A 26465-nucleotide genomic window follows, 5' to 3' on the forward strand; every position below is an offset into this window, starting at 1 on the left:
TTTACGTATAGCACTAAAACTACAGCACAGTACTACAATCACAATACTACAGCAACACTGCAAACACTTCAGCCTGGTGCCAGCAGCTGCCTTACGACCCCGCCACAGGAGAGCAGCAGCTCTGAAGAAGCAGTGCTTAATTTGAGCTGATGGTTTCCAGTGCTCTGCACCAGCACTTAATTCTCAACACCGGCACTAATGACAGTCCTCCAGTTGGTGGCACTCTCTGCCTACTTTTGAGATGAGCACAACAGTGTTTAATAATTTAATAACAGCACTACCACACTGCAGAATATCAGTATTACCACAGAGCCTGCTTCTTGAGTGCCACAATGAGTGAATTCCTAGTGCTCAGTGTTTGATGGATTTTTTTTTAACAAAGTCTGACCGATTCAACTTGTTACTGCTGGTTTTAAGCAGCATACAAGAGTGTGAGGAGAGGTATAAAGAAATGCCTTTATACAGATGTTACACGTACTTGTTTTAAGTGTGCCCTGTAGATTACACTGTTCGTATTGACTCCCGGTTAAGCTTTTGTGTTGCCTTCTTGCCCTGTAATAGTTCTGTTCTCACATCTTCTGCCCTTGCTGTCTAGAACACTTGGAGCGCATCATCGACATCGCCAAGCTGAGAGCCATGCAGAGGAAGGCCCGCTTCGCCAAGCTGAAGATCTGTGTTTTCAAGGAAGAAATGCCGGTCACGCCATACGAGTGTCCTCCTTTCAACCCACTCCGGTTCGAAAGAAGTGAGAGCGAGGCCAAGCTCTTCGAGCATCACTGTGACGTGGACGTGTCCTTCGGTCCCTGGGATGCGGTGGCAGATGTCTATGACCTATTGCACTGTATTGTGACTGATCTGTCGGACAGGGGGATCATTGTGGATCATCAGTGCATTGGGGTGTGCGACAAGCATCTTATCAACCACTATTATTGTAAACGCCCCATCTATGAATTTAAGATAACCTGGTGGTGAGCGAAGGGCCATCCTACTGTCTGTTGTAGCTCACAAATGTGGAGCACGCCTCTCACCAAGGTGTTAGGAGGGCATCTCTGGCAACGCAAGCCCTCTATCATGAGAAGGAGTTGTACAGGTGAGAATCCTTAGTGATGAGAACAAAGATTCTAGAAAAAGGAATTTGTATCTAGGGTCAACTGGTACAGGTTGGGTTGTGGCTGAGCGTATACGCTGGTACTTATTGTATGTAGTAAGTCTTGTACACCTACTTCTTAAGAGTGACATCTGATTGCTGAATCACGTCTTATAATGCCTGCCCAGTATCAAAGTCAAGGGTTTGTGCATCATTTTGAGGGCCCCAAGTGTCAGATGTGAAAACATAATATGAAACATGTTGGCACTAGGTCTGGCAGTCGTATAGATCTATAGCTTGTGTTCCTTTACATCATTCTGTATGTGATACCTGGAGTCAGAACTTATATTTCCAAGCCCAACTGGGGGATCATGTAGATTTTCTGCATAACCATGTAGTCAGGGTATGATGTGAAATGGAGAGAAACAAGAAATGTATACAGGGGTCTTAACTAATCGGTGTTGCAGTGCAGTAAACAGAGAGGGATAAAGTAATACAACTATAAAATGACTGATCACCACCAAATGTTCTAATGCAGTTCAGTTAAGAATTGGCTAGGATGGGAAAAATAATAGGCTTCCCAAAATGGCTGTGGACCTTGGCGTAGGACCTTAACTAAGTTCAGGCATTCATCACACACACACCTCTCTCCCTCATATGTGAAGGCCAACTCTGTTCAGTTGACAACAGGCACTCAAGATAACATTTCTGAGGTGTAAATGCGAGCTCAGTGATGTACTTTGATATTATTGACTCTGAGAGGAAAATTATACACCTAGAATCGAAATATATAATAACGCTAACTATGACTCACTCAATAGGTCATAAGCAGGATGAAGAGATGTATGCAGGTTTAGAATATTATGATTATGTAATCATTAGTATTCCATCTCCTGATAAATGCTTCACAGTTTAAATTGATTATTGACTGAAGAAATGAGTATGGGGCCCACCAGACGGTTAAAAATTCCTGTTGAATTACATCACATATTTGGAGAAAAGATATTGAGTAAGCTCACTGGAGATGATCTACAACTTCTGCAGACATCCTGCATGAAGAATCAGTAATTGACTCATTTCAATTAGGAGTAATGAAATTTTTATACTAGACTTTGAAATAAACTACAATTCTCATAGTGCACGTGGGAGCCCCCTTGTCTCGGCCCCCACTTAGCAGGTCATCCTCTAACTTTCACGAAAGCTGCTGAGGTGTTTAAAATTTGTTTTTGGAAAGTTTTGCAAAGATTCGGCAAACGGCACCAAGGTTATTAGCAAAACAAAAAATCCATATACTATGTCAACGATGTGCTAACTAAAACTACAAAGTGGCAACCGAAACTGAGATGGAGATATATATATATATATATATATATATATATATATATATATATATATATATATATATATATATATATTGTTACATTTCTCAAGGTAATACATTGTTTGAAAAACTCATTAGTGAGTCAAACTACATCATCATGGCTGATAATGTGGCGAATATGGAAATGCAATAAAAGCTATTGGTAATGCTCCTAGAGTACTTGATCATTCCTGGCGGATATCTCTGTTTAACACTTATATGTGTATTAAACATGTGCAGTTACGCTTCTGTGGTTAAGGTTGCCACTCCATAGTTATCAATTGTATTCATGGTTGGGGGCATACAAACTCAGTACTAAGGTAAGCAAATTCAAAAGTCATACATCTCACCTAGTAGGATGGCATGATGCTCAGTTCTTAATATTGCCATAAGACCTACATACTAGTTGCTGGCCCTTGCCTGGCCTAGTTATCAGTATAACTAATACATATGTAAATAACATCCATTCAATATTCATTGCGCATAAATCTATCTCCTCAATCTTCATTGTAAAAATGCAGAATGCCTGTCCTTGGGGACTGTCACACAAACCCCTGACCATCGATATTTAGTTGTGGTTCCTTGCATCTCAGTGACACATAAGGAGGTGTACCCCTTGCTTATGTAGGACCTAGAAGGAGTATCAGCACTCTGGAAACTGTCACTGAACATTTGAGGATATTATCTTGACCCTCTTGGGATACACACTGGAAATAAACAGTGAGAATCACTGACTGCACTAGGATTGGCATCCAGTAAGAGCTCTCAGGTCCTTCTACAGAGTCAGCGGCCACAACCATCCTGGACAACTGGTGTTATTCTGAAGCCTAGAACAATGCCTCAAAACCTTATAATTGAGGGGGACCTTCATGTAGGGGATTTGCATTTATGAACCCTGTATCACAAGACGAAAATGCCTATGAATGCAGTGTATATTCAGAAGCTAGGTTTCTAAGGATAATGTTGCCTGTTTCTTCTAGTGCTGTAAGATCTTCATCCTTCTAGCAATGCTCTATTCCCAGAAAATGTTGATGCCCTTCTCTCTGGTGTGTGCCTCACTCTGCACATACAGCTGCCTTTATGTTTTTCGCTGACATGCCTTTCTGCTACCCATCCACCACGAACTGCCCAGCTTGGCATAAACTCAGAACGTGTGCAGCCCTCTGGATAACATCTGATATAGACTCCTTGCTCCCTGTGTTCTCCTGGAGTAGTCAAGGCCCGTTGTGGCAGTGTTCCTTTCTTATGCTACTGCAACTGTGTCTAAACTCTAGTTCCTTTTTATACAAGGCAAGAGGCATTCTCGTTGAGCTACAGATTGCTTTTGCATAGACTGAGAGATAGTATATGTGTCAGACTGTGATGCAGTATGATGCAATATTAGGCCATAGAGCTGGAGGACAGGGGCGCTTTAATACAACAGCTTTTAACTTGGGGTTTAGCTACACGGTAATGTGGTTGCGGTTATGCACAATTGGTTGGTGGCTTAGGGAACTGATGCACCTACTTTTGAGGGTCAGTCTTTATCTGTGTGGCTATAAGTTGAATCCTGGCATATCCACTCAACCTTTCTTTCTTTAACAAAATCTTCACCATTGAGTTGAGTTGCAATAAATATCTGTTGCCAGTGTGAAGAAACTACAGCAGTGTTGAATAAGCGTTTCACAAATACACTTTTATCTTCTTATGTTTTGGAGCTGGGATAGCAAGGGCAAAACAAAAGAGAGCAGAATCCCATTAACTACCATGCACTCCAAAGGGTACCCTCATTGAAGACCCCGAAAGTCTCATAGGGCACTCCCATCTATGATACCAGCACTTTAAGGCACTCTAGTACTCCATACCTCGGCCACACAAACATTAAAATCACATGTCAGTCTCCCAGCAAGTAACATTCTTCGACAAAATGTTACAATACATTGTATGTGAAACAGGAGCTGTTCCATTACAAAGATTAGGGAGCACTACTTTCTAGACTAACCTATTAATCAAATGGCCTTAATAACATTTAAAAGGAGTTGTAAATAGAAAGTTAGAGTTCTGCAGTGTTGAGACACTAAGCGGTTTGCAGCTTGTACATAGTAATCTAATTTTAAACAATGAATACATGTAAAACTGATTATTAAATATGTACAGGTCAGTTTGAAAATGAAAAAAAGGTTGGCTGGCAGAGAAAAGCGGGGGGAACCTCTGTATGAAAGAAGTTGTAATATGAATGTAGGATATTGTTCACAGTCAAACTTGCTGTTTTTCTCTTTGTCTCTTCCGTATGTTGTCTAATTTGAAAAGCTGTGAAGACTCTAAGCATAAAAAAGGATGAACACTAGGAATAATGTACAGAATAAAATTCTGAAACCTTAAAGAAAAGTTGTGTATTTAACTTTCTGGAATCCATATTATTTTGCTTATAGTGAAAGAATAGTGAGAGTGACTAAAGATTCTCCTTTGACTCCCAGAAGTACAATATCCTGCACCAACATACGCCACCCACTAACATTCACGTAGAATGCAACCTGTAATATGTCAGGCCCCAAGAACATTGGAACCTGTAGGTATGATCTGCTGACCCACAAAAACACTGGCAGTGCCTAAATTAGACATGTTCTACCAATGAGTCATAATCTACACATGCACCATCATGGATAGACGCGTGTTGAAACCAGTATGTTCTGATATGTTTACCCAGAAATGTGGTACCATTCAATATAAAATAAGAATCCAAAATATATAGAAGAGTAAAAATGGACACCTTTCATAAAACTCAGTCAAACGCTCCCACAGTCAATTGTGTCCTTGCGGGTGTTATAGAGTTCATTGAACTTAAAGAGAAGAAAAATGGCTCTCTGTTACCATGAACCACATTGTACATTCGTTAAACACACATAGAATCAAAGGTGCCAAAGACACAGGTATCAGACATGAGCAATAGATTTAAAAGAACCTTTCATAAAACGAAAACTGCATCACTCCATCAGTCAATCTTGTCCCCTGTTGGTCTGACGCTAGGTTTGATTAGACTTTGAGGAGAAGACAAATGGTCTCCTGTGGCTCTTATCATTAGAAGATCATTCTTCTCTATCTCAAAAATGGCATCCTGTCACTCTAACCTTCCTTGCACTCTCTTGGGAATCACCGAGAGCAAATAGGAAACTGCAGACCACAGGTATCAAGTATGGGCAGGTTTAGTATCTACAAGAATGAAAGCAAACCCTGCCTTCCAAAAAACAAACAAACAAAAAATACGCAAAGAAAGCATGCTAAAACATTTCAGAGCAAAGGGTCCTCAAGGTATGCACAAAGAGTGATAGCATTGCACACTGTAAAAATGCCCTATTGTGAGGACAACAAGGAAATAGTAGTCACTCCGTGTGCTGTCTTTAGCCACTTACCTGTTAGGGAGTTAATCCCAGCCCATCTGTGAAAATATGGCTGAAAGGGCTGGGACACAATCCAAATGGTAAGATACCCTGGGGAGGCGGCAGAAGGGCACAGTGAAGTAGAAGGAAAACGCCAGCAACTACAGCCATGATTCCTTTGCCTCAAGTGAGCAGAAGGTGTAATCCAGTTTTAAAGGGACTTTATTGAAAACGTGCTGCATTTAAAAAACATATATAATGAATTTTATATAAATGTACAACAAAAGAAAAAAGAAAAAATCTACAACTCTATTAACTTAATTCTGAATTTCGTCTTTAATTTAGATCTGTTACATTAAATTACATTTATTTTTCTGAAGTTTAAAGTAAAAATGTAATTCCCACCTTAAATAAAACATATAATGTTGTTTATTGTGCATTAATAATTTTTAAAAGTGATGTGCAGAAGTAATTGGATTGTATTTTAATCAATGAATTTTACAGTTATATTATTTTAAAAGTTTAATAAAATATTTAATAATGAATAAATCTGAACTATTTTTAGATTTTTTGTAACAATTATATTTATATTTTTAACTATTTTAAATATTTGAATTTAACATTATTTCAAATGAGGTTTTATTTTAAGTACCTTCCTCCATTATTTTGGATGGGAGGGTTTTGCAGTATTAGTGGTTAGCTATGTGTGTTACTGGACTTACTATGTTTTTTTTTATTTTTGGCAGTAGTATCATTTGGTTCCATCCCTTTTTTCAGCGGTGAAGATTTGCAAGTCTGCACTTATCGAAAATCTTTACACTCAGATTTTATGATGTAGTAACATTACTCAAAAGAGTAAAAGTAGGGAGGTCGTGGCTAACAGCCGAGCAAGATGGCTGCTTAGTGAAGGAGCTCCGAGGACGACGCAGCCTTTCGAGCTAATCCGGCACATGAATACGCTCCAAGGGTCTGAGCTGAGGTCTAGGACCGACCGGCGGCGGTAGGTAAGACTCCGGGCGAAATCCGACACCGGGTGCAATCGATAGCCGAGAGTGACCTGCAGCGGCCTAACACTCACGCGGAGACCGGGGCCTGGATTATCTCGAGACCCGAGAGCGAGGCAGGAGGGAGGCGGATCGAGGCGAGCGGCGTGCCGGGCGCCGTGGGCACCCCTAGTAACGACGAGTGGAGACCCGACCTGGACACACTCTAGAGGATGGGTAGCTACCAGCGCCGCGGGGACATCCGCGAGTGGAGCAGCGACGGAAAGGTGAGGCCTGGTGGCAGGGACAGAGCCGGGGACTCAATTTCTTGGGGGCCGCAACTACTGCCGAACTTAAGGGTGTGGGGGCCCAAGACTTTGCGAAAGCCGTGAGGGCACAAACTACAGCTAGAAGGAGCTCAAGTGGCACCAGCCCCCCCCCCCTTTTTGTGAATACCTATCAACGCGGAAAAACTTGACCAAATTATCGAACTGAGAGCCCATGTGACTGGCTAACACAGTGCTGGCAAGGTGCATGCTATCTGGAGAGCGGGTGGTGCAGGCTGGAGGCTGAGAATTGAACCAGACGCAGGAGCAGGACGATATGTGCTGGCGCACCTCGCAGCACTTGCACGACCGGACATTTCACATTAATTCTGGCACCAGTGCATGTAAAGCGGTACATGCCCAGCAGGCCACGGGGACCGGAAGCCCAAGAGAAACGATAGCACGGCGCAGTGAAATAACTGGACAACCGTCGGTGACACCATGGTGGGCAGGGGCCCAAGGTCTCAAAATACGCAAGCCAAATTGGACAAGTACGCGTATGACAAAGGTTTTCCACCACTTTCAGAGGGGCGAACATCCTCAGGCAAGCGGTAGAGGGCGAAGGGGTGAAAAAAGTGACGCTGGAGGAGATCATGGCAGCCCTTTCGCGTGTCCAAACTACAGTGGGGACGATCTCCACTGACGTCACCCTACTAAGAGCGGACTACCAGAAAATGGCGGGCAGAGTTACAGAAGTCGAGACAGTCACTAAAACCTTGGTGACGGACACAACAGCACTGCAAAAAGCGCTGTCCCGACTCGAGATGGAAAACAAGCTACTAGCGGAGAAGCTCAATGACCAGGAAGGGCGCTCACGCAGGAACAACGTCTGCATTCTTGGTATTCCAGAATGTGAAGGTGCTCAAGCAATGGACCTCTATGTTGAAGACCTGGTGAAAACGCGACTACAACCCAAAGGACTTTCTAGTTTCCTCTCTGTAGAGAGAGCCCATAGAGTTCCGGGCGGAAGGCCCAAATCGGGGGCGCCCCCCAGACCTGTACTCGCCAGACTGTTTAACTTCCGAGATAGAGACACCATCTTACAAACTGCGAGAGTCTCCCCACCAATTCGAGTCCAAAACTCAACGGTCTCCTTCTTCCCGGATTATACAGCAGCGGTCTCCCGGCGGAGGCGAAGTTTTCTGGAAGTAAAAAAAAGCACTACGGGCTCAAGAGCTGCCCTATTCCATGTTATTTGCTGCGAAGCTCAGAGTAGTAGCGGAGGGCAAGACATGGTTTTTTGAAACACCAGAAGAGGCATATGACTGGCTTGAGGGGTGGCGTCGAGTGGATGGACCGCGTCGTGGGAACAAAGACCATCACCGCCGTACCTAGGAAGAAGACACAGGCAGCCAAGCTCTACGACACTCGGACCCAGACTGTTCACCTCGGTCCGAAACAGAGACTCTCGGCCATGGATAGGATTACCACTGCAAAACAACACCCGGGAGAGAGTTCCCATAAATGAAGAACCACGGACGCGCCGACTTTGGACACTGGACTAAAGCAGGCCATGGAGGGAAGGGAAGGTCTATGCTTCCTCCTGGACTTCTTACCCCCGTCAAGCAAGTACTATGTTTTGGTTTGGGAAGAAGCACTCTGCTGAGTTGGGGTGGTGGGCGGTTTCGAGTCCGTTAAGCAGGGAGGCAGGGTGGGAGGGAGGGACAAGGGGTTGGGAAGTTTGGATTATGTTCTTCTTTGTTCTAGTTTGTAACAGCACTGATGGCAGGGCAGACTATCGACTGACCAGCAGGTCCCCAAATGACTTAATTAGGCAGCAGTTCATGGTATCTACACAACGCACCCATGGCACCACACATCCAAACTGAACGTACCCAGGCCACGATCCAAGAAGCACAAGTGACCCCCCTCATGCTAGTAACGTGGAATGTCCACGGACTGGGAGATAAGATTTAGAGGGGACTGGTACTGCAGGCCCTGAAACGCCAAGGCGCCACATTAGCACTCTTGCAGGAGACGCACCTCACGGGCACGGCATGTAATGCATTGGACAGATGGGGGTATAGGATGGTAGTGCACTCCGAGTTCTCATCGGGCTCCAGGGGGACAGGCATCCTGGTGCGTAAAAATTCTCCCTTCATAGTCCTCCAAACTAAGAAAGACGACCAGGGAAGGTTTGCTGCACTGCAGGGTCAATGGGAAGGTAGGCTTAATAATGTGATATCGGTGTACATTCCACCAGCTCTACACGCAGTGGCATTCCCAGCGCTCAGCGACTTTCTCCTTACACTGCCCAAAAGGGATCTTATCATTCTCGGGAGGACTTCAATGCCACAATGGACGCCACCATAGACAAATATCCAGTCAAGACATAGACACCTGGAATCTCTCGCTTACAGAGCTTCGCAGATGCAATAGGGCTTGTGGATGTCTGGAGGCGCTCCCATCCCACAGCGCGCCAATGCACGTATCACTCCAATGCGCATAACAGTCTGTCCAGAATAGACTATTTTATGATGCTAGATGCCAGCCTGCAAAATGTTGAGGATATAGCAATCAAACCTAGGGGCATCTCTGATCACTCACCGGTGGTATTGACTTTTTCCTACCGCCAACAGTCTCGTCGGAGGATTTATCCTATTTATCCCGGGTACCTTCAAATTCCAAATATCAGAAAAGACCTCCGTAAAGCCACAAAAAACTTCTTCGCGGAAAACACTGCATCGGTTAGTTCACCGTCAATGGTATGGGAAGCTTATAAGACTGTCCTTAGAGGGCAAGCAATAGAACTACTAGACTTAGAGATAGCACTGCATGCAGCCGAAACGGAGCACTCAGCAGATCCCACACCGGACACGGCACACACTATTCACCTCACACAACAACGATACAGAGACTACTTACGAAATAAAATAGTGACTAACCTCACAGCAACACGGCATAAAATATATGACGTTGGGGACAAGGCAGGGAAACTGCTGGCTTGGCTAGATAGGCACGAGAATAGTACTAGGGGAATATGGCAAATACGGATGGCAGAGGGGCGACTCACGACGGACCCCGGAGACATAGTGGACACATTGGCAGAATATTTCCGAGAGGTTTATACACCGACATCGGAAATATCAGAGGCTGAGGTCGCAGCATCCTTATTAAATATAGAAATGCCCAAGCTGATGCAGGAGGCTTCCCTGGAACTGGAGGCATATCTTACGGACGACGAGTTGCATGTAGCAATCCGTTCGCTGCAGTCAGGTAAAGCACTGGGACCCAACGGGATTCCAATAGAATGGTATAAACAGATGGCACAGACTGTTGGCCCGCATTTACTGGCGATGTATAATAACGGCCTTGAGAAAGGCGAACTACCGCTAGACCAACGAATAGCCACGATAGTGGCAATCCCAAAACCCGGTAAGCCCCCATCTGAATGCACCTCCTACCGCCCAATATCTCTGCTAAATGCAGAGGCTAAAATTCTAGCTAAACTACTAGCCAATAGATTCATGACACACCTACCACATTTAATTCACCCGGACCAGTCTGGCTTCATGCCAAATAGAAACACCGCACTAAACCTCAGACGCCTACATGGAGCGCTGGCCAAGGCGCCGTCCCTGTCCGAGCCGGCAGTCATCTTGTCTCTAGATGCGAAGATGGCCTTTGACATGGTGGAATGGCAGTACCTCTTTGCGGTCCTTCCACATCTGGGATTTGGTCCTAAATTTTGTGCATGGATCCGCCTCCTATATACGGGGCCTCTAGCTTGTGTAACGGCTAACGGACACCTATCAGGCGAGATATCATTGGCGAGAGGGACGCGCCAGGGATGCCCCCTGTCACCGCTCCTATTCGCATTGGTGTTGGAACCCCTGTTATGTTATGTTATGTTAAATTTAATTTATACAGCGCACGTACGCCCGTGGGCTTCATGGCGCTATCGGAACTTTTGGGAACTACAACACAACAGCACAACAACATGAGAGTCAGAAAACTAATCTAAGGATATGCCTGTCTGAAAAGCCAGGTCTTAAAGGCGTGTCTAAAATTGAGGAGACTATCGCTTTGTCTCAAGGAGGCAGGCAGAGAGTTCCACAAAGAGGCGGCCAAGAACTGAAATGAGCTACCACCTTGACGCTTCCTCCTAACTAAGGGCATAGTTAACAGATCTTTGTGAGCAGATCTAAGATTGCGTGAAGGGGTATATTTAGACACCAGGTTGATCATAAATTTGGGGCCTTTCCCTTGTAAAGCCTTGAATATAATGCAACCAGTTTTAAATATAGCTCTCTGACCTATTGGTAACCAGTGAAGGTTGGCTAGTCCTGACCTGATAGATTGCCATTTGGGTAAATTATAGATAAGCCTAGCTGCCTGATTTTGGACATACTGTAATCTTTTCAGTTGCCCAGCTGGGAGTCCTAGGTACAGACTGTTAGAATAATCTGGATGGACAAGACTAGGGTAATGACTGCTTGAATGAGGGCAGAGTGGGTCAACAAATGAGAAATTTTCTTAATCTCCGCAGTTGGAAAAAACTAGAGGATACAACCGTTCCAATCTGGGCTTTAAGAGATAAATCGTTGCTAAGAGTAACCCCTAGACTCTTGACAGTGTTAGATTTAGTCGGAGGGGCACCCAGGTCAGGAGGCCAAAAGTGAGGCCCCCAGCTAATTTCACTTTTCCCAGGCAGGATCAACTCTGTCTTGCCTGGGTTAAGTTTCAAATGGTTTAGATTCATTCATCTCTGGATGTGGCACATGACCTGTTGAAATTCCGACACGGCATCAAAGGAATTCAGAGGAAACACCAGTTGCAGGTCGTCTGCGTGATTAAAAATAGTGACCTTATAATTTTTCAAAGAGTAAAGTAAGGGGCGCAGGTACAAATTAAATAGAAGTGGAGACCGAGACGATCCCTGAGGCACTCCGCAGGTGGACTTTCTCTTGGGGGCTGTGAAAGTTCCCAATCTCACAGCTTGAGTGCGGCTGGAGATGAAGGACTTCAGCCAGCACAAGGCAGGCCCCCTGAGGCCGGCCTGTTCGACACGGTGGACCAGGATGGCATAGTCAACCGTGTCGAACGCGGCCGACAAATCCAGAAGTACCAGTGCCTGGTGGACGTCCCCATCTGCGTTGCAACGCAAGGTGTTCTGAACTGCCAAAATCACTGTCTCTGTAGAATGACAGGGACGAAACCCTGCCTGATTGGGTTCAAGATATTCTGTACTTTCGATAAAATTGGATAAACAGTTGGAAACATGTGCTTCTAGGATTTTCGACAAAAAAGGCAACAAGGAGATCGGCCTGTAACTTGAGGGATCATGAAGATCCAGGCCAGGTTTCTTGATCAAAGGGATCAACAGTGCTTGCTTAAAACTATCAGGTACCATGCCTTGTTCAAGAGATTTATTTAAGAGCGGGAGAATGCTTTGGGGGATAGCCTGTGCTATCTCCTTAATTATGTAAGGTGGACAAATGTCATCTGGTGATCCTGACTTAACACGTGCCATCAGTTCAGATAGTGTTTTGGAGTCGATGGGGGGAAATACATAAAACGTAGAGGGGTTGTAAAAAGTGTCGGCCAGAGGTAGTGGGGTGGGGGAACTAGTGATACTCTGTTTGATGGTCACGATTTTCTCAAAAAAGAACTCGTTCAAGGAATCACAAAGTTTTTGCGTGGGTACTAATGACGGGGCGGTTCGGTTGTCATCACAGAGCTCATTCACGATGTTAAAAATATCTTTGGACCTATTCGTAGAGTTCAAAATTTTTGCAGAGAAGTAGTTGGTCTTGTGTTGATGCAAGGTTTTTTGATAGAGTTTCCTTGCCGAACAATATATTTCTCTATCTTGTGACGAGTAATTTGCTCTCCACTTCCTTTCCTTTTGTCTAATCCCCAATTTAAGTAATTTTAATTCAGGGGAAACCCATTTGTGGGCGTCATTCCCTCGTAGATTTGGAAGGCTTACCACGGGGGCATGAAGGTCGGCTGCTTGAAGTAGCCAGTTTGAGAGCACCCCTTCACTAGATTCTGCATCCTCGCCCAAGGGAGGAAGGGTAGTGGTCAGGGTCTTTAAAAAAACAGGAAGGTCCAAGGACTTCCATTTACGAAACTCTTTGGCCACTGGTGGCCTGGTTTTGGTCATCCCTCCCATTCTGAGTGAACAATGGATAAAATGGTGGTCTGACCAGATGCAGGGGGAAATGGAAAGTGTTGGAATAGGTAAGTTATGTGCCCAAATTTGATCGAGGCTGTGACCTTTCTGGTGGGTGGGGAGATGAATGTGTTGGGTCAGATTGAGATCCTCCAGTAGGTCCTTAAGCTCAGCAGCCTGGGGGTCTTCTCCCACATTGTCGAACCAAAAGTTTAGGTCTCCTATTAGAATAGGTTTAGAATAGTTGACGACATAAGAAGCCAACTGTTCTATTAGGAGTGAGGAGAAGTTAGCCATGTGTTGAGGTGGGCGGTAAATTAGTACTAATATCAGAGCCCCGCTCTCGGAGTCCAATTTAATAACTAAATTCTCAGTACCTGGGAGAACTAGAGGGGACAGTTCTCGGAACTGGTAGGTCTTAAGGATGATGGCCGCCACTCCGCCCCCTGTTTTCCCAGGGGTACGGTTAGCTGTGAGAATGTAATACTCCGAAGGGAGTGAGGCAAGGATATCTGGTAAAGAATTGGGGGTGATCCAGGTTTCAGTCAGTAGAAGGATATCCGGCTTCTCCTGGGTCAGTAGGAGAAAGATATCCACTTGGTTTTTAATCAGTGACCTAGTATTTAAGTAAATACATCGCAGGTCGTGCGTTGCATTATGAAAAGGGCCACAATCCGAACGTATGGGAGTATTATGTTTGGGATGAGCAATCAATGGAAGAGGTTTAAAAATGCCCAAAAATTGAATGCGTTTTAGCGTGACTGATGGTAAAGGCAGTGGATGGCTCAGTGGAGGTTTAAGAGTCATTAAGTCCAAGGCGGAGTATTTAATAAGTTGGCCAGGGGGAAAGGCCCCGGGTCCCGGGCGTGCGCGGACGGGCGCAGACGGGCTTACCTTTGGTGCACCTCCGGCGCGCCATCGTCGCGCCCGCTGCGCTCGTCCGCTGCGCTCCCGTAGACACATTCAGCTTTATGCGAGAGAGCCTGGGCGACTGGACCGCTAACTCCGGTCCTTCAGCCCTTCAGGCTCCTCTCAATATGGCGCCCAAACTCCACCGGACCGGCACGAAGAGCCGCGGTAGGAGACAAGCCCTTCACGCAACGGCAGAGGAGCCGCGATGGACCGGGGCAAAGGGAGCCGAAAAACAGTGAGAAACAAACTGCTTTGTATTTAAAATTACGCGCTAGCGCCTGCACTTAACTCTGCAAGACGCCGCTAACAAAGTGAAAATAGGCTGCCAACTAAGTGAATAAACAATTAAAATGTCGGCCTTAGAAGAAATAGCCTGCAATGTAAAAATAGATTAAGCAAATGACTGCAGATCTCACTTCTGTGCGTGCTGCCTTTCCCAGTGGAGCCAGGCTACTGCCACTCACCCGGTATCCACAGTAGGCCAGCAACAGAGGATCGCTTTATGCGAGAGAGCCTGGGCGACTGGACCGCTAACTCCGGTCCTTCAGCCCTTCAGGCTCCTCTCAATATGGCGCCCAAACTCCACCGGACCCTCTCAATATGGCGCCCAAACTCCACCGGACCGGCACGAAGAGCCGCGGTAGGAGACAAGCCCTCCACGCAACGGCAGAGGAGCCACGATGGACCAGGGCAAAGTGGGCCGAAAAACAGTGAGAAACAAACTGCTTTGTATTTAAAATTACGCGCTAGCGCCTGCACTTAACTCTGCAAGACGCCGCTAACACAGTGAAAATAGGCTGCCAACTAAGTGAATAAACAATTAAAATGTTGGCCTTAGAAGTAATAGCCTGCAATGTAAAAATAGATTAAACAAATGACTGCAGATGTCACTCCTGGGCGTGCTGCCTTTCCCAGTGGAGCCAGGCTACTGCCACTCACCCGGTATCTAACCCCTGGCGACGCTAATTAGAGGTGCTCCATTATTAAAGGGAATCCGATGGAAGGAAGGATGGGAAGACCATCTCTCCTTGCATGCTGATGACATACTGGTGTACCTCACAGATCCAGAACATTCTATACCAGAGCTCCTTGACATATGTGATAACTTCCGAAAGGTGTCAGGGTACACAATAAACTGGTCCAAATCGGTCTTATATATACTGAAGGGAACCGCACCCCAGCTCCCTGCTGATTGCCCGAGGGATTCATTTAAATACTTAGGTATACATATCACAACAGATGTAGCAGATTTCTTCTCCAAAAACCTAACGCCACCAATGGAGCGTTTAAGGAGAGACATGATACATTGGGCATCCCTGCTCCTGACACTACTGGGTAAAGCGGCGTTGTGCAAGATGATGCCCCTGCCCCGGTTTCTATACGCCCTTGATAACATGCCCTTTCCAGTCCTGCTCCAATACTTTAAGCAAATAGCTGCGCAGGTGTCCACACTTCTCTGGGGTAGCAGGCCGGCACGAGTAGCGCAAGCAAAATTACATAGAAGTTGGTATGATGGTGGAATAGCGCTCCTCGACATACAGTTTTACTACTGGGCGGCACACCTCAAAATCATTAACCAATGGATACACGCACCACAGGATGACCCAGCATACAGGGCAGATAGGGCCCAACTAGGAACAAGTAATATGCTCACAATCCTATATAACAAAGGGCAAGCAGTGAAACTGGAGGGTCCCACAAAGCATACGGCCATGCTGTGTCACACAGCACAGACACGGTTGGGATAGAGGGGGGTCATTACCAAACTCACCCCGCTCTGGAGCACTAAACAATTAGGACAGCTGCGAAATAGCAAGGAATTTGAACAGTGGGACAGTATAGGTATCTCCACGGTGGGGGATTTGTGGGACAGGGGGAATGTATTACCATTTGACCAACTCCAGCAACAATCGAATTGGGCCCGACTGAGGCTTTCAGGTACACATAAATACGTCATGCATTGCTGGCGGTGCTCCCTCAAGACACTGAAGTCCCCGAAGCTTCCCCATTGGAGGACCGACTGGTTACTGACCACATGCCGAAACGCGCCACATCCTTCACGTACCGAAAACCGATCAACAATCTGCCAGACCCGACAGTTTCTCTACGGGGCAAATGGGTGACAGACATGGGAGACATAGATGACACAGAATGGCAGGAATCCCTGGCTTCGCCCAAGGAGGTAGGAATTCCTGCAAGGCTTAGGTTAGTGCAGCTTAAGATCCTGCACCGAGGATATTATACTAGGACCACACTACATAAAATAGGGAGGGCGCAGCATCCATATTGCCTCAGAGGGTGTGAGGATGAGGGTTCTTTTATACATACAATATGGGACTGTTCTGCAATAGCAGATTACTGGCGGAAGGTACTGCGAACAATATCACAGGCGGTGGGGGTGTCACTTCTACCGGAACCGCGCAGATGCTTACTCAACATATGGGAGCCTAATGATCTCACACGTCATGGACAAACATGGGTCACACTGGGACTCATGGTAGCGAAACGAAACATAGCACAGAAGTGGGGTGCAGTGGAACTGCCTTCGCTGTAGACCTGGTGTAGAGACATGGACCTCACTATGGTGACTGAAAAGACAGTCTATATAAATCGGAGATGCCCCCGGAAATGGACCAAAATATGGGCGGCTTGGAATGCCTACCGGGGAGACATTTGTGACCCGATACCCGAATCTGATGAAGATAGCTCGGATAATGAATAAAGGGGGGGATAGGGGATCAGTGTGGATTGAACTGCCGAAGGGATTATTCGGAGATATTCAGACTAGTATTGATTTCATCATAGAAATGTATCCAGAACTATGTAACCTAACTGTAATATGTGATTGTTATGATGATTTTTGCTATGTTAATATGCCTTTAGGGCACGAACCTAGCTTTGACTCTATTGATGTTCTAGAGTCTTAGGTTCGTGCCGTGCTGTTCCAGAGCAGTTGAAGGCTGGACTTCGTGGTTACTGGATGTCTTTGGTGTTGTTATCGTTTATGATAATAAATCCTATTTATACCTTGGATTCCTGCATTTCTATCTTAACAGTGATTATTTGCATTCTGTCATCACTGCCTATGTGTTGAATGAAAACAATAAAAAGAGTTTAAAAAAAAGAGTAAAAGTAAATTACCCATGTAAATTACTCAGTTTTGTGAATATCCTGATAAGAGTGCAGTGGAAGGAGAAACACCACACAGGAGAGAGAACACATGCACTCCCATGGAGTACTGTTCCAAAAAGAAAAAAGGTAGTTCCCTGATGTCAATGGTGAATGAGTACAAGTCATCCAGTTAAAAAATGGCAAAGAGGTTATGCTCCATGGAGAAGCAAGAAAATTAAATTGACAAGAAGGCCAACCAATGATAAGTCCACTCTAAGCATTAGTAGTGTACACAATAGGTCTTCGACATCCTCTAAAAGACAAGCCCTAAAAATTCGGTGTGAATGTATCTACAAAAGTACAGCAATTAATGGAGATATTGGATTCAGCCACACATTAGATATATTTGCTGGGTACCATACCCCGCAGATGAAGTGGGAACAACAAACTATGTTATCACGTCTGGATTTTCTTGGTCTTAAAGAAAGCTAGTAAAGCTGTACAAATCAACTGGGCCCCTAGTATTCAAAATAAAGACGACCTTACGAAATAGATGAAGGCAGAGTTGCTGATCTTCTAAAGGACCCTTCAGGAAATCTGTGGTTAGAGCATAGAAAGTGTTGGGATGGGCAGAGAAGGTTTAAACTAATGTACATTCCACATTGAATACCATCATCGAAACTTTGAGACTGCGAACACACAAATGATATAAAGGGTTCTTTTTTGCAACTAACTAAAAGTACATAGATTACAGTGACTCACCAGAATGTGCATTTGTTGAAAAATGGATGTAAGATGAGATATGTTTACATCCATTACATTACTACTTCAGAGCTATGGTACTTCCCAAGCACAACTCCGTATGTTTTCTGAATGCTGCCAATATGATTCATTCTATTTATCTGCTTGTTTCTTAACAAGCATTTTTGTTTAATAAAAAAAAGGTTTCAGTCCACATATTACATGTAGAGTTGGAACCATAATTTGAAAGACACAAACCTTACTACCAAGTGCCCTCTTTTCACATTTCAATGACTGTGGTGCATGTTGGCACAGAGGGAAGACCAGTTGGACTCCCCTTCGAGAACCTATTCTTGATCCAGATGGCAGAGTCGTCATGCCAATTGGTAGGTCTCAAAACATCCTGCAGGGTCTCTTACTGTGTTTTGAGACCTACCAATTGGCATGACGACTCTGCCAATTAAAACTCAGTTTTCTCTCTTCCTCCCCCCTAATTTTTGTTGTGTTGTTGAATGAAGTATGGGTATGACTGTGGTGGTAATTCTTGAGTGAATGTATGTTACCAGGGACGTTTTCTCTTTAGGTATATTGTTATTTATTGCATATTAGTTTTTGTACTAAAAATGTCCTTCTCTTTTTTCTATGAATTATGTATCTATTTATAAACTGTATTTGTGATGTAAGGTCTAAAATGAACTGAAATATAATGAAGAATATAGAAATACTGAGATACTAAAAATAAAGAAACAGTCAAATTAATAAAGAAAATAAAAACTATACAAAAAAATTGTCACATATCTGTCACCTTTTTCTAATTTAAATGTTGGATGTTTACCACCACTTTGAAATCAATGGCCCACGACGGAACATTCTTTCCTAGTAATGTAATCCCCCTATTCACCACTGTCATCCTCAGCCCCGTCACTCACACAACCCAGACAGCAGATGCACTTCCTGGCAGAGGCGGGCTGAAATGGTTAGGCAAGCAAATGCTAGCTTTCTAAAAGCAGCATTTGCAAACACAGGATATTAAAATAGACTTTACTAAAATAAGTATTTTATTATTCTGAGTTCAGGCATACTAAACTTGACTTTCTACCATGCTCCCTGAGTCTGCTGGGATTATAGAGTGTAATAATTCCAGCAGCCCATTCTGGCCTATGGAGAGTAGGTAGCCTTACAATAGTGAAGAACGAAAATGGCTGTAATCCACTATTAGGACATGCCACACATACCAGGGCATGTCCTACCTTATGCTTACAATGCACCCTGCCCTTAGGCCTACCATAGGGGTGACTCACATGAAGTAAAGTGAAGGTTTAGAGGCTTGCAAGTGTGTGCACTTGCCCAGCCAGCATGACAGTACCAGACTGCACGCAGGTTCTGCAGTGGCAGACCCTAGACATATTTTAAAAGGCTGCTTCTGTGGGTGGCGCAACCAGCGCTGCAGGCCCACTAGCAGTATTGGTATTTACAAGTCCTGGCATTCCGGGTGCACTTTACAGGGGACTGACAGTAAATCCAATGAGCCAATCATGGAACTCAATCATAGGTACAGGTTATATGGGGAGCACTTGCACTGCGGCACGGATTGGCCGTGGCGCAGTGCCCTGAGCAGCGAATACCAGCAAAACATCTGAGGCACATCAGCAAAAAGTGGAAGGGAGACTCACGCCAAGGTGCCAGGTCTAACAGTCTGGTTGGCCGATTTGTACTGTTAAATTTCCTTGATATTGCCACGCACATTTCCTGCAATGGCCCAAATGCATGCAGTCTCCCAGACCTTGCAAAACCTCTACACAGATTGACTTTAGAAAGTTATAAACAGCCCCGATTTGCAAATATGGGCCACTTTTTTAGCTATTGGATTCTCTAATGGGGGACTATTTTCTGTCTCTGTCCAACCCTGGTTAAAACCTGCAAGGTTTCAAACAGATGCCCAGCAGATTACATGAACAGATTTGAAGGAGGCTCATTAGTGAGCAATATTACCAGGATTACAGCCAGGATTAAGCTCCTGTAGTATTTTGCATGAAATACAAATCTGTGACCTTCGCTCACGCTCTGTGCTCTAGAGCATACACCACAACCCTCTTGAGATATTTAATGATAACTCCAGGCTGGACCAGAGGCTGTATACAGAACTCTGCAGCAGATCCCCTGGCGTTCTCCTATGTGTAGCTTAAAAAGATTTACCATTACATTTTCATGGTTGCCTATTTCTTTGGGTGTTGTATCCAGTGAGTTGAAGGAGGCTGATCTGTGGCCCAAGGACCTCTCTCCCCTGTTATTAGCTGCTAATGGTTCAATTCTGAGTACGTCAGCAGAGGTTTTAAATAAATGAGCCCACATGGTAAGCATAACTGGGTACCTAAAATGTAGTGTAAGGTGGTGATCGCAATAAGGTGAATAGGGAATGAATGCTTTTGTGGCTGCTTATACTGGTTTGAAAAATGGGTGACTCCATTAAAGCCTATGGAGGCATTTTGTTTGTCAAGCGGGTGAATAGGAGTAGAAAGCAGGTGACATCTACCGAATGGCGGGTATGAATATGGGCGTCATTGCTACCTGCTGTCCATCACAGAACTGACCGAGAACAAGAAAACAAAACTGCCACCAAGTAATTGAAAGAAAATATGGAGTGAGCAAGCTCAGGCCTCGGTATCCAAATCCACCCCTGTCAGGTCGAATCTGAGGCCAGAGAAGAAGAGATTTGGTGAGCAGCGTGTGCATCACACTCTGCCCTTTTAATTGTGAGACCCGGCAGTAGGTGCTGCATGTGTCCCTGTCATAACCCAGCATATAAGAGAAAGTATGAGAAAAAGCAAATGTTATGACTCTATCCCTCTCCTGCCGCCACTCCCAATTTATGAGTAGCTGGCTTCCACTTCCAACAGGGATGGGGTGACTAATATTGGCAGAATGGCTACAGTGGATAGACAGGCACTCTTTGTAATCTGTGGCACAGGAAGGAGGGGCGTAGCAGAGAGATTTCACCAGGAAAAGAAGCAACAATGCTGTGCTGCAGTTTTCACTTGCATCAGTTTTACAAACAAAACTACTGTTTATTCTTTTTTTTTAAATTTACATCAGTGTTTAACTTTAAATGTGTCTGGGTGCAAAGTTTCCAAAAGTCAACAGGTGAAAAAAACATTATTTGGCCAATAATTACACTCCACGCTGTTACTTTGAGCATAAAAGGCCATTTATTAGGACAAGGTTGTTAACACAATACTTAAAAAACAAACATCAATTTAACTATAACAAGCCCCAATATAAAACGTCTCGTTCATTCCATCCATCTATCCCATCACACATATTGCTCTTGTTCCACTTCACTTTGCAACCTCCTCCATTGCTTCACTCACATCTCCAGTTATCTTTCAACATCCTCTCTTGGATCTCGTGCCGTCACACTCCTGCATCCCACACCCCCATCATTCACCTGTTCGCCCTCCCCGGAGAGGTGGATGAGCCCGTCAGTGACTCCCCACCCCTCCAAAGTACAGCCAACCAGGGAGTCCCCCGTTGGGCGGTTACCTGCCCCACCCCCTGTTCACAGTGCACCTTTATCCTCCCTGCAACACCAAGTAGATTCATTCCTCAACTTGCTGATCAAGTCTAGCATTTCCATCATATAATAGGCGTTACCCAGATAGGTGCACCCCATCATCCCTAAATAACGGCTCCCCCTGCTTGAGCCCGACATCAGCAATCACTTTAATGTCTCTAGTGCTGCAAAAAAACTCTCATTGCCCTACTTAAATTCCTGCTGGCTTTTTCCACTGCAGCATATTTCTCTGCCCCTTTCCACACTTTACGTGGGATGAATTCCGTCCAAACTAGGCATATTCCTGCCAGGTTACTTTTTATGACTTCTAGATCTCTCTGCATCTGTTGTAAAATTTCCAAACCCGACAAACTTATCAAAACATTTTCACCCAAATGCAGGACCAACATATCAGGACATCCTCTTTGCGATACCATCTTCGTCAGCCAGGGCAGTAATGCCCCTTAACGCATCCCTCCTTTTCCCCACCAATGTACCTCATGATGGCTGCACTTCAGACCCTGGTTACGACCATAGACCTACTGATATGCATATCTGGCTGCCCAATGTATGAAAGACTACAATCCAGGTAACAATCTTGGTTCCTGGGCCCCCCATGCAACCTAGAAAAAGAGAGAATATGCTAGTGCTCAAGTAAGGCTCCATCCTCTCTACTGCAGTTCCTCCTTCTAACCCCCCCTTCTGTCCTATTTGCCCACATATCTCTCACAGCACCTAGATCTCCACCTCCCAATCTGCTGTATTCTGTCCCAGGACCAACCTAGGTGTGCCGCCGCTGTGGCTGCGCCAATGCGAAAGGAATGAGTGCTGTATCTAGCAGGGTCCCTTCCCAAGTTCCTTAATGCCATGCGCAAAACCACCAACAACTGAAAAGCCGTCAACCTCTCCCCGGATGCGTGACAAAACATTTCTCCCATCACTACTCCTGCTTTTTCCAAAAAACAGTGCCATTCTTGCACCGGGCACACCCCCTTGCATCCACTCTCATTCATCCATACCCGTTTACCTCTACCCATCTGGTCCATTTTTGACTGCCCAGCCAGATCACCAATCGATCTCCATCCTATTTCACTTCTTCATTCATTCTCCCAGACCGCCGCTTTGTGCCCAACAACTCCGAAACCCTAAATGCCCCGAAAAACATCCACACCATGCAAAAGCGGAATACTGCCACCTCATGCCCATTCTAACAACAATTGCGCAAAACTCCTAGTAAACTGTACAACAACTCAAACGTAATGACCTACCTCAGAGCCCTGCCAACCCCCCCATCCTTTCACGTCCCCAGCCTTTCAACATCTTGCTCAGTATCTCATCCATTGCTGGGTCAAAACCCAAGTACAATTTACCGTAAAATGAGATCCCAGCCAATTTTCCCTGTATTGTTGTCTGTGACAAACCTGTATCAATACAGCTTAGAACAAAACTTATAACTCCCTGTTTAGTGTCCAGTCATAACTTGTACCATGCCTCAACGGTCCATCCCATAAAAGATCCAAATTCAGCCCACGCCAGTCTGTAGCTGCTCCTTGTCGATTCCACTATAGACTTCTCGACCAAGACTATCACTTTTATTCCCCCCATGCCCAGATGCCATCCGACAGCTCGGTCTTGAATGCATCGCTCCAGGAGGCAGCCATCGAAATCGCTGCCACTGCAAACGAGACAGAGCATCCACAATGTCATTACTTGCCCCTGGAACATGCTTTTCACAAAATACTACATTCAGCTGTAAGGATTTTAGCATAAAGCTCCGCAGCAATCGCAAGACCCTCAAATCCTTCGCCTTCTGTCAGTTAACTACTCCACTACCGTCATGTTGTCTACATGGAACAGCACCGACCTATTCTGAAATCCGGACCCCAGACCGCTAAAGCAACCAGCAGCGGGAAAAATTCAAGGAACGTTCTGCTTCTCCCTTGTCTCAACCAGTCACCGGGCCACTGTTCAGCACACCATCGCCCGTTCCAAAAAACAACAAATCCAGAGGTCCCTGCTGCATCAGAGAAAATCTGAACCTGCCAAATCATCCTATCTTCCACGAAGTCAAATACCACTCCATTAAAGTCAGTCAGGAACATCTGCCACACCATTAGATCTGCTCTGACCCCCATTGAAATCCTGACTCTGTGGTGTGGTAGCACTGCCCCGGACATGGCCATGCCGAGGCGCCTGCAAAATGTACTCCCAGATCTCACCACCAGGCATGCAAAATTCATAAAACCCATGAGTTTTGAACCCGTCACAAGTCCATTTTCTTCTCCCCGATCACCTCAACAGGAAGGCCTACATGTCTGTCACCTTCCCAGCGGGCAACGTGGCCATCCACTGGACTGAGTCCAACTCAATGCCCAGAAACGTCAATCTGCAGCTGGGCCCAGCTGTTTTTTCCCAGTGCTAGGGGAACCCCAAAATCCTGCGCCAATGCTTGAAACTGTTGTAGCACTCTCCAACAGTCTCTGGAATTTCCTCTTCCTATGAATAAGAAGTCATCCAGGTAATGGGACCCTTCTCGATGACTGCTTCTCTGCATGAAAACCCACGGTAGAAACGTGCTGAACATTTCAAACAACGAGCAAGAGATTGCGCAACCCATTGGCAAGACCTTGTCTACAAAAATGGCCCCTTCAAACTGCATCCCCAGCAACGAGAAATCCGCAGGGTGTAGAGGCAGATTTCACTTCACATTTAGCCATTTCCGCCCACACAACCTCACCAAGTGGATTACATCGTCCACTGAAGTGTATAGAACCCTCAAATCCTCCTCTGTGATGAAATCATTAACTGACCTCCCTTCGGGCCAAGACAAATGATGGATCATCTTGTACTCCCCTGGTTCTTTCTTAGGAACCACCCCAAGAGGTGATATGATCAGGTCTTCTATCAGCCAACTCTCAAATGGGCCCGTGATCCTCCCTTCCTCAACTTCTTTTCTCAATTTTGCTGCTACCACTTCCGGTAATTCTTTGGCTGACTTCAAATTCTCTGCCCACCTCTGCTCCCTGGGACCTTGGTATCCCACCCGAAAACTTTCAGTAAACCCCCCTTTTGGATGATGTCCATGTATTTCAAGAAGGCTATGGCCCTGTCTAGGTGTTTTTGACAATAAATGCTAGCGTATATATGAGAAAAGCCGAGGTCCAGTTCCCCATGTTAACGGGTACCCTGGGCCTCCTTGTTAAGTCCCACTCTTCTTCATTTGACCCTTCTTTTGCCTGGATCTCCCTATGTAATAGCGTAAAGACATCCACATATTCATGCCTCCAAATCCTATTTCTCATTTTGTCCGATAAGTGAGACCCCAATGGTAGGGCCTAACCCATATAAGGGAGACTTTTGTGATGTTGTCATCTCCCTTTTCTTCCTTCCCTTCCGTCCCCTCCACTTTGTCCATCTTGACAGTCACTCCTAACAATTGTTTAGTCCTAGTCTCCTTTGCTCCCCTCCGCGGTAGACGATGCTACCCTTGCTGGCGCCCCTGTGTCCCTTACAGATCCCTCCCCCACATCCACCGACCGGCAGGCTTTTTTCTGTCCCCCCTTTTGGACCTCCGCCCCATGCCTCCCACCAGGCACCCTCACCTGATAGGCTTGCTTGTGTCTCCCTTTCTTTGATCTTGGTGCATGTCTTCTGGCCAACCGTCTTCGTCTTGCTTTTGGCCGCACTTGCCTCCTGCAAAACACCAACCTCTCTGGTTGCCTTCCCCACACCACTCGCCGTCCCACACGTAGGCTCCTCATATTCTCGCAATTTGCCTTCCTCCAACTCATCACTCTCATCACCATAGTCCAACTGCAACTCTGACTCCTTCTCTGCTAGCGCCCACATCACTTCGTACACCACCCTCTTCTGCCCTTTTTCCTTTCTTACAGACACACCACTACACTCTGTTACATTCGCCGCCGTTGCCCGATCCCTCGGTGGAGGGTAGACCGCCGCGGACCCCACTGCTGCTTCGTGCCAGAGTCTCGGGTCTGTTTTGTGCCCCACCAGTGCCCCCGCAACTCTAACGGCCTCTCTTGCTGGTTTGTGCCCCCCCAGGCTGCTCCAACTGGAGGAGGCCCCAACACCACCGGGTCTCTCCACCGTCTCGGCTGTCCCTGTTCCTGCTCTCACTTGACTCTCCTCTTTTACCCATATCTATTTGCCCGTGGCGCCTTCAACCCTGGTCTCGCTTTCTGCCCGTGCCTCTTCTTCAGAAGTGGGAGAAGGCGGCCCTTCCCCCCAGGGTTAAAACCCACTGGCTTCCCTACCTGCGAACATGGCCGCCCACCTCTGCTCAGTGTACAGTATTATCCTGTGTTGTTCCCTTATTTTTTCCTCAAGGGACAACCCCGTCTATCTGGGAAGTATGGGTGGTGGACAGTGCCCCTGCTGCCCGCTTCCTGCACCATCACTTTGGGTAAGGTGAGGGACCCTGATCCCCCCTCCCTGAAGAGGTTTACTACATATGAACTGGGGTGGTCCCCTGTCCACCCAACTGCAGTGAGGCCTGTAACACCGGTCTCCACGTGAGGTCCATGGGTGACTCATCCCCTGGCCTGACCTCTCCTGCCATTTCCCTGGCTGTTCCCAACGAGCTGGTGGCATGCCCGATTCCCAGGCCCCCCATTCCACCCTCCCCACCTCTCAGGGCAACTTTCATCATGCCTCCCCAGTTCCCCACATGCTGTTGAGCTGTATCGGCAGTGCCCTGCCCCTCCCCTGTTTCCCACTTGCCTCTCCTGCAGCCACGAGCTGCTGTGCATTGAGGCCCCCCTGCTGCCTCACCTTGCCCGGCTGGGCTCAGAACAGTAGCGTCTCCCGACATACGCGCAGGCAGATTCTTGCCCCGGCCCCGGCGCTTCGCATTTTCCTTTTTGGGCTGGCCCCGCCCCCGCCGCATCTACCTTTTTGTCCA

At 46.0% G+C, this 26465-nt stretch overlaps 1 protein-coding gene across 2 annotated transcripts in view; it reads left to right on the top strand.

Annotated features, from left to right (window-relative positions):
- KCTD7 (potassium channel tetramerization domain containing 7) overlaps positions 1–2431 on the top strand; it is a 201566-nt gene extending 199135 nt beyond the window's left edge. For both annotated transcript variants that reach the window (XM_078679472.1, XM_078679470.1), the window contains exon 4: positions 596–2431. In XM_078679472.1, the coding sequence (XP_078535598.1) occupies positions 596–972 (377 nt within the window). In that variant the 3' untranslated portion in view covers positions 973–2431. The remainder of the gene's footprint in view (positions 1–595) is intronic.
- Positions 2432–26465: the final 24034 nt, after the last annotated feature.

Source organism: Lissotriton helveticus, chromosome 3_1 (assembly GCF_964261635.1).
Source record: "Lissotriton helveticus chromosome 3_1, aLisHel1.1, whole genome shotgun sequence".
Taxonomy (NCBI): domain Eukaryota; kingdom Metazoa; phylum Chordata; class Amphibia; order Caudata; family Salamandridae; genus Lissotriton; species Lissotriton helveticus.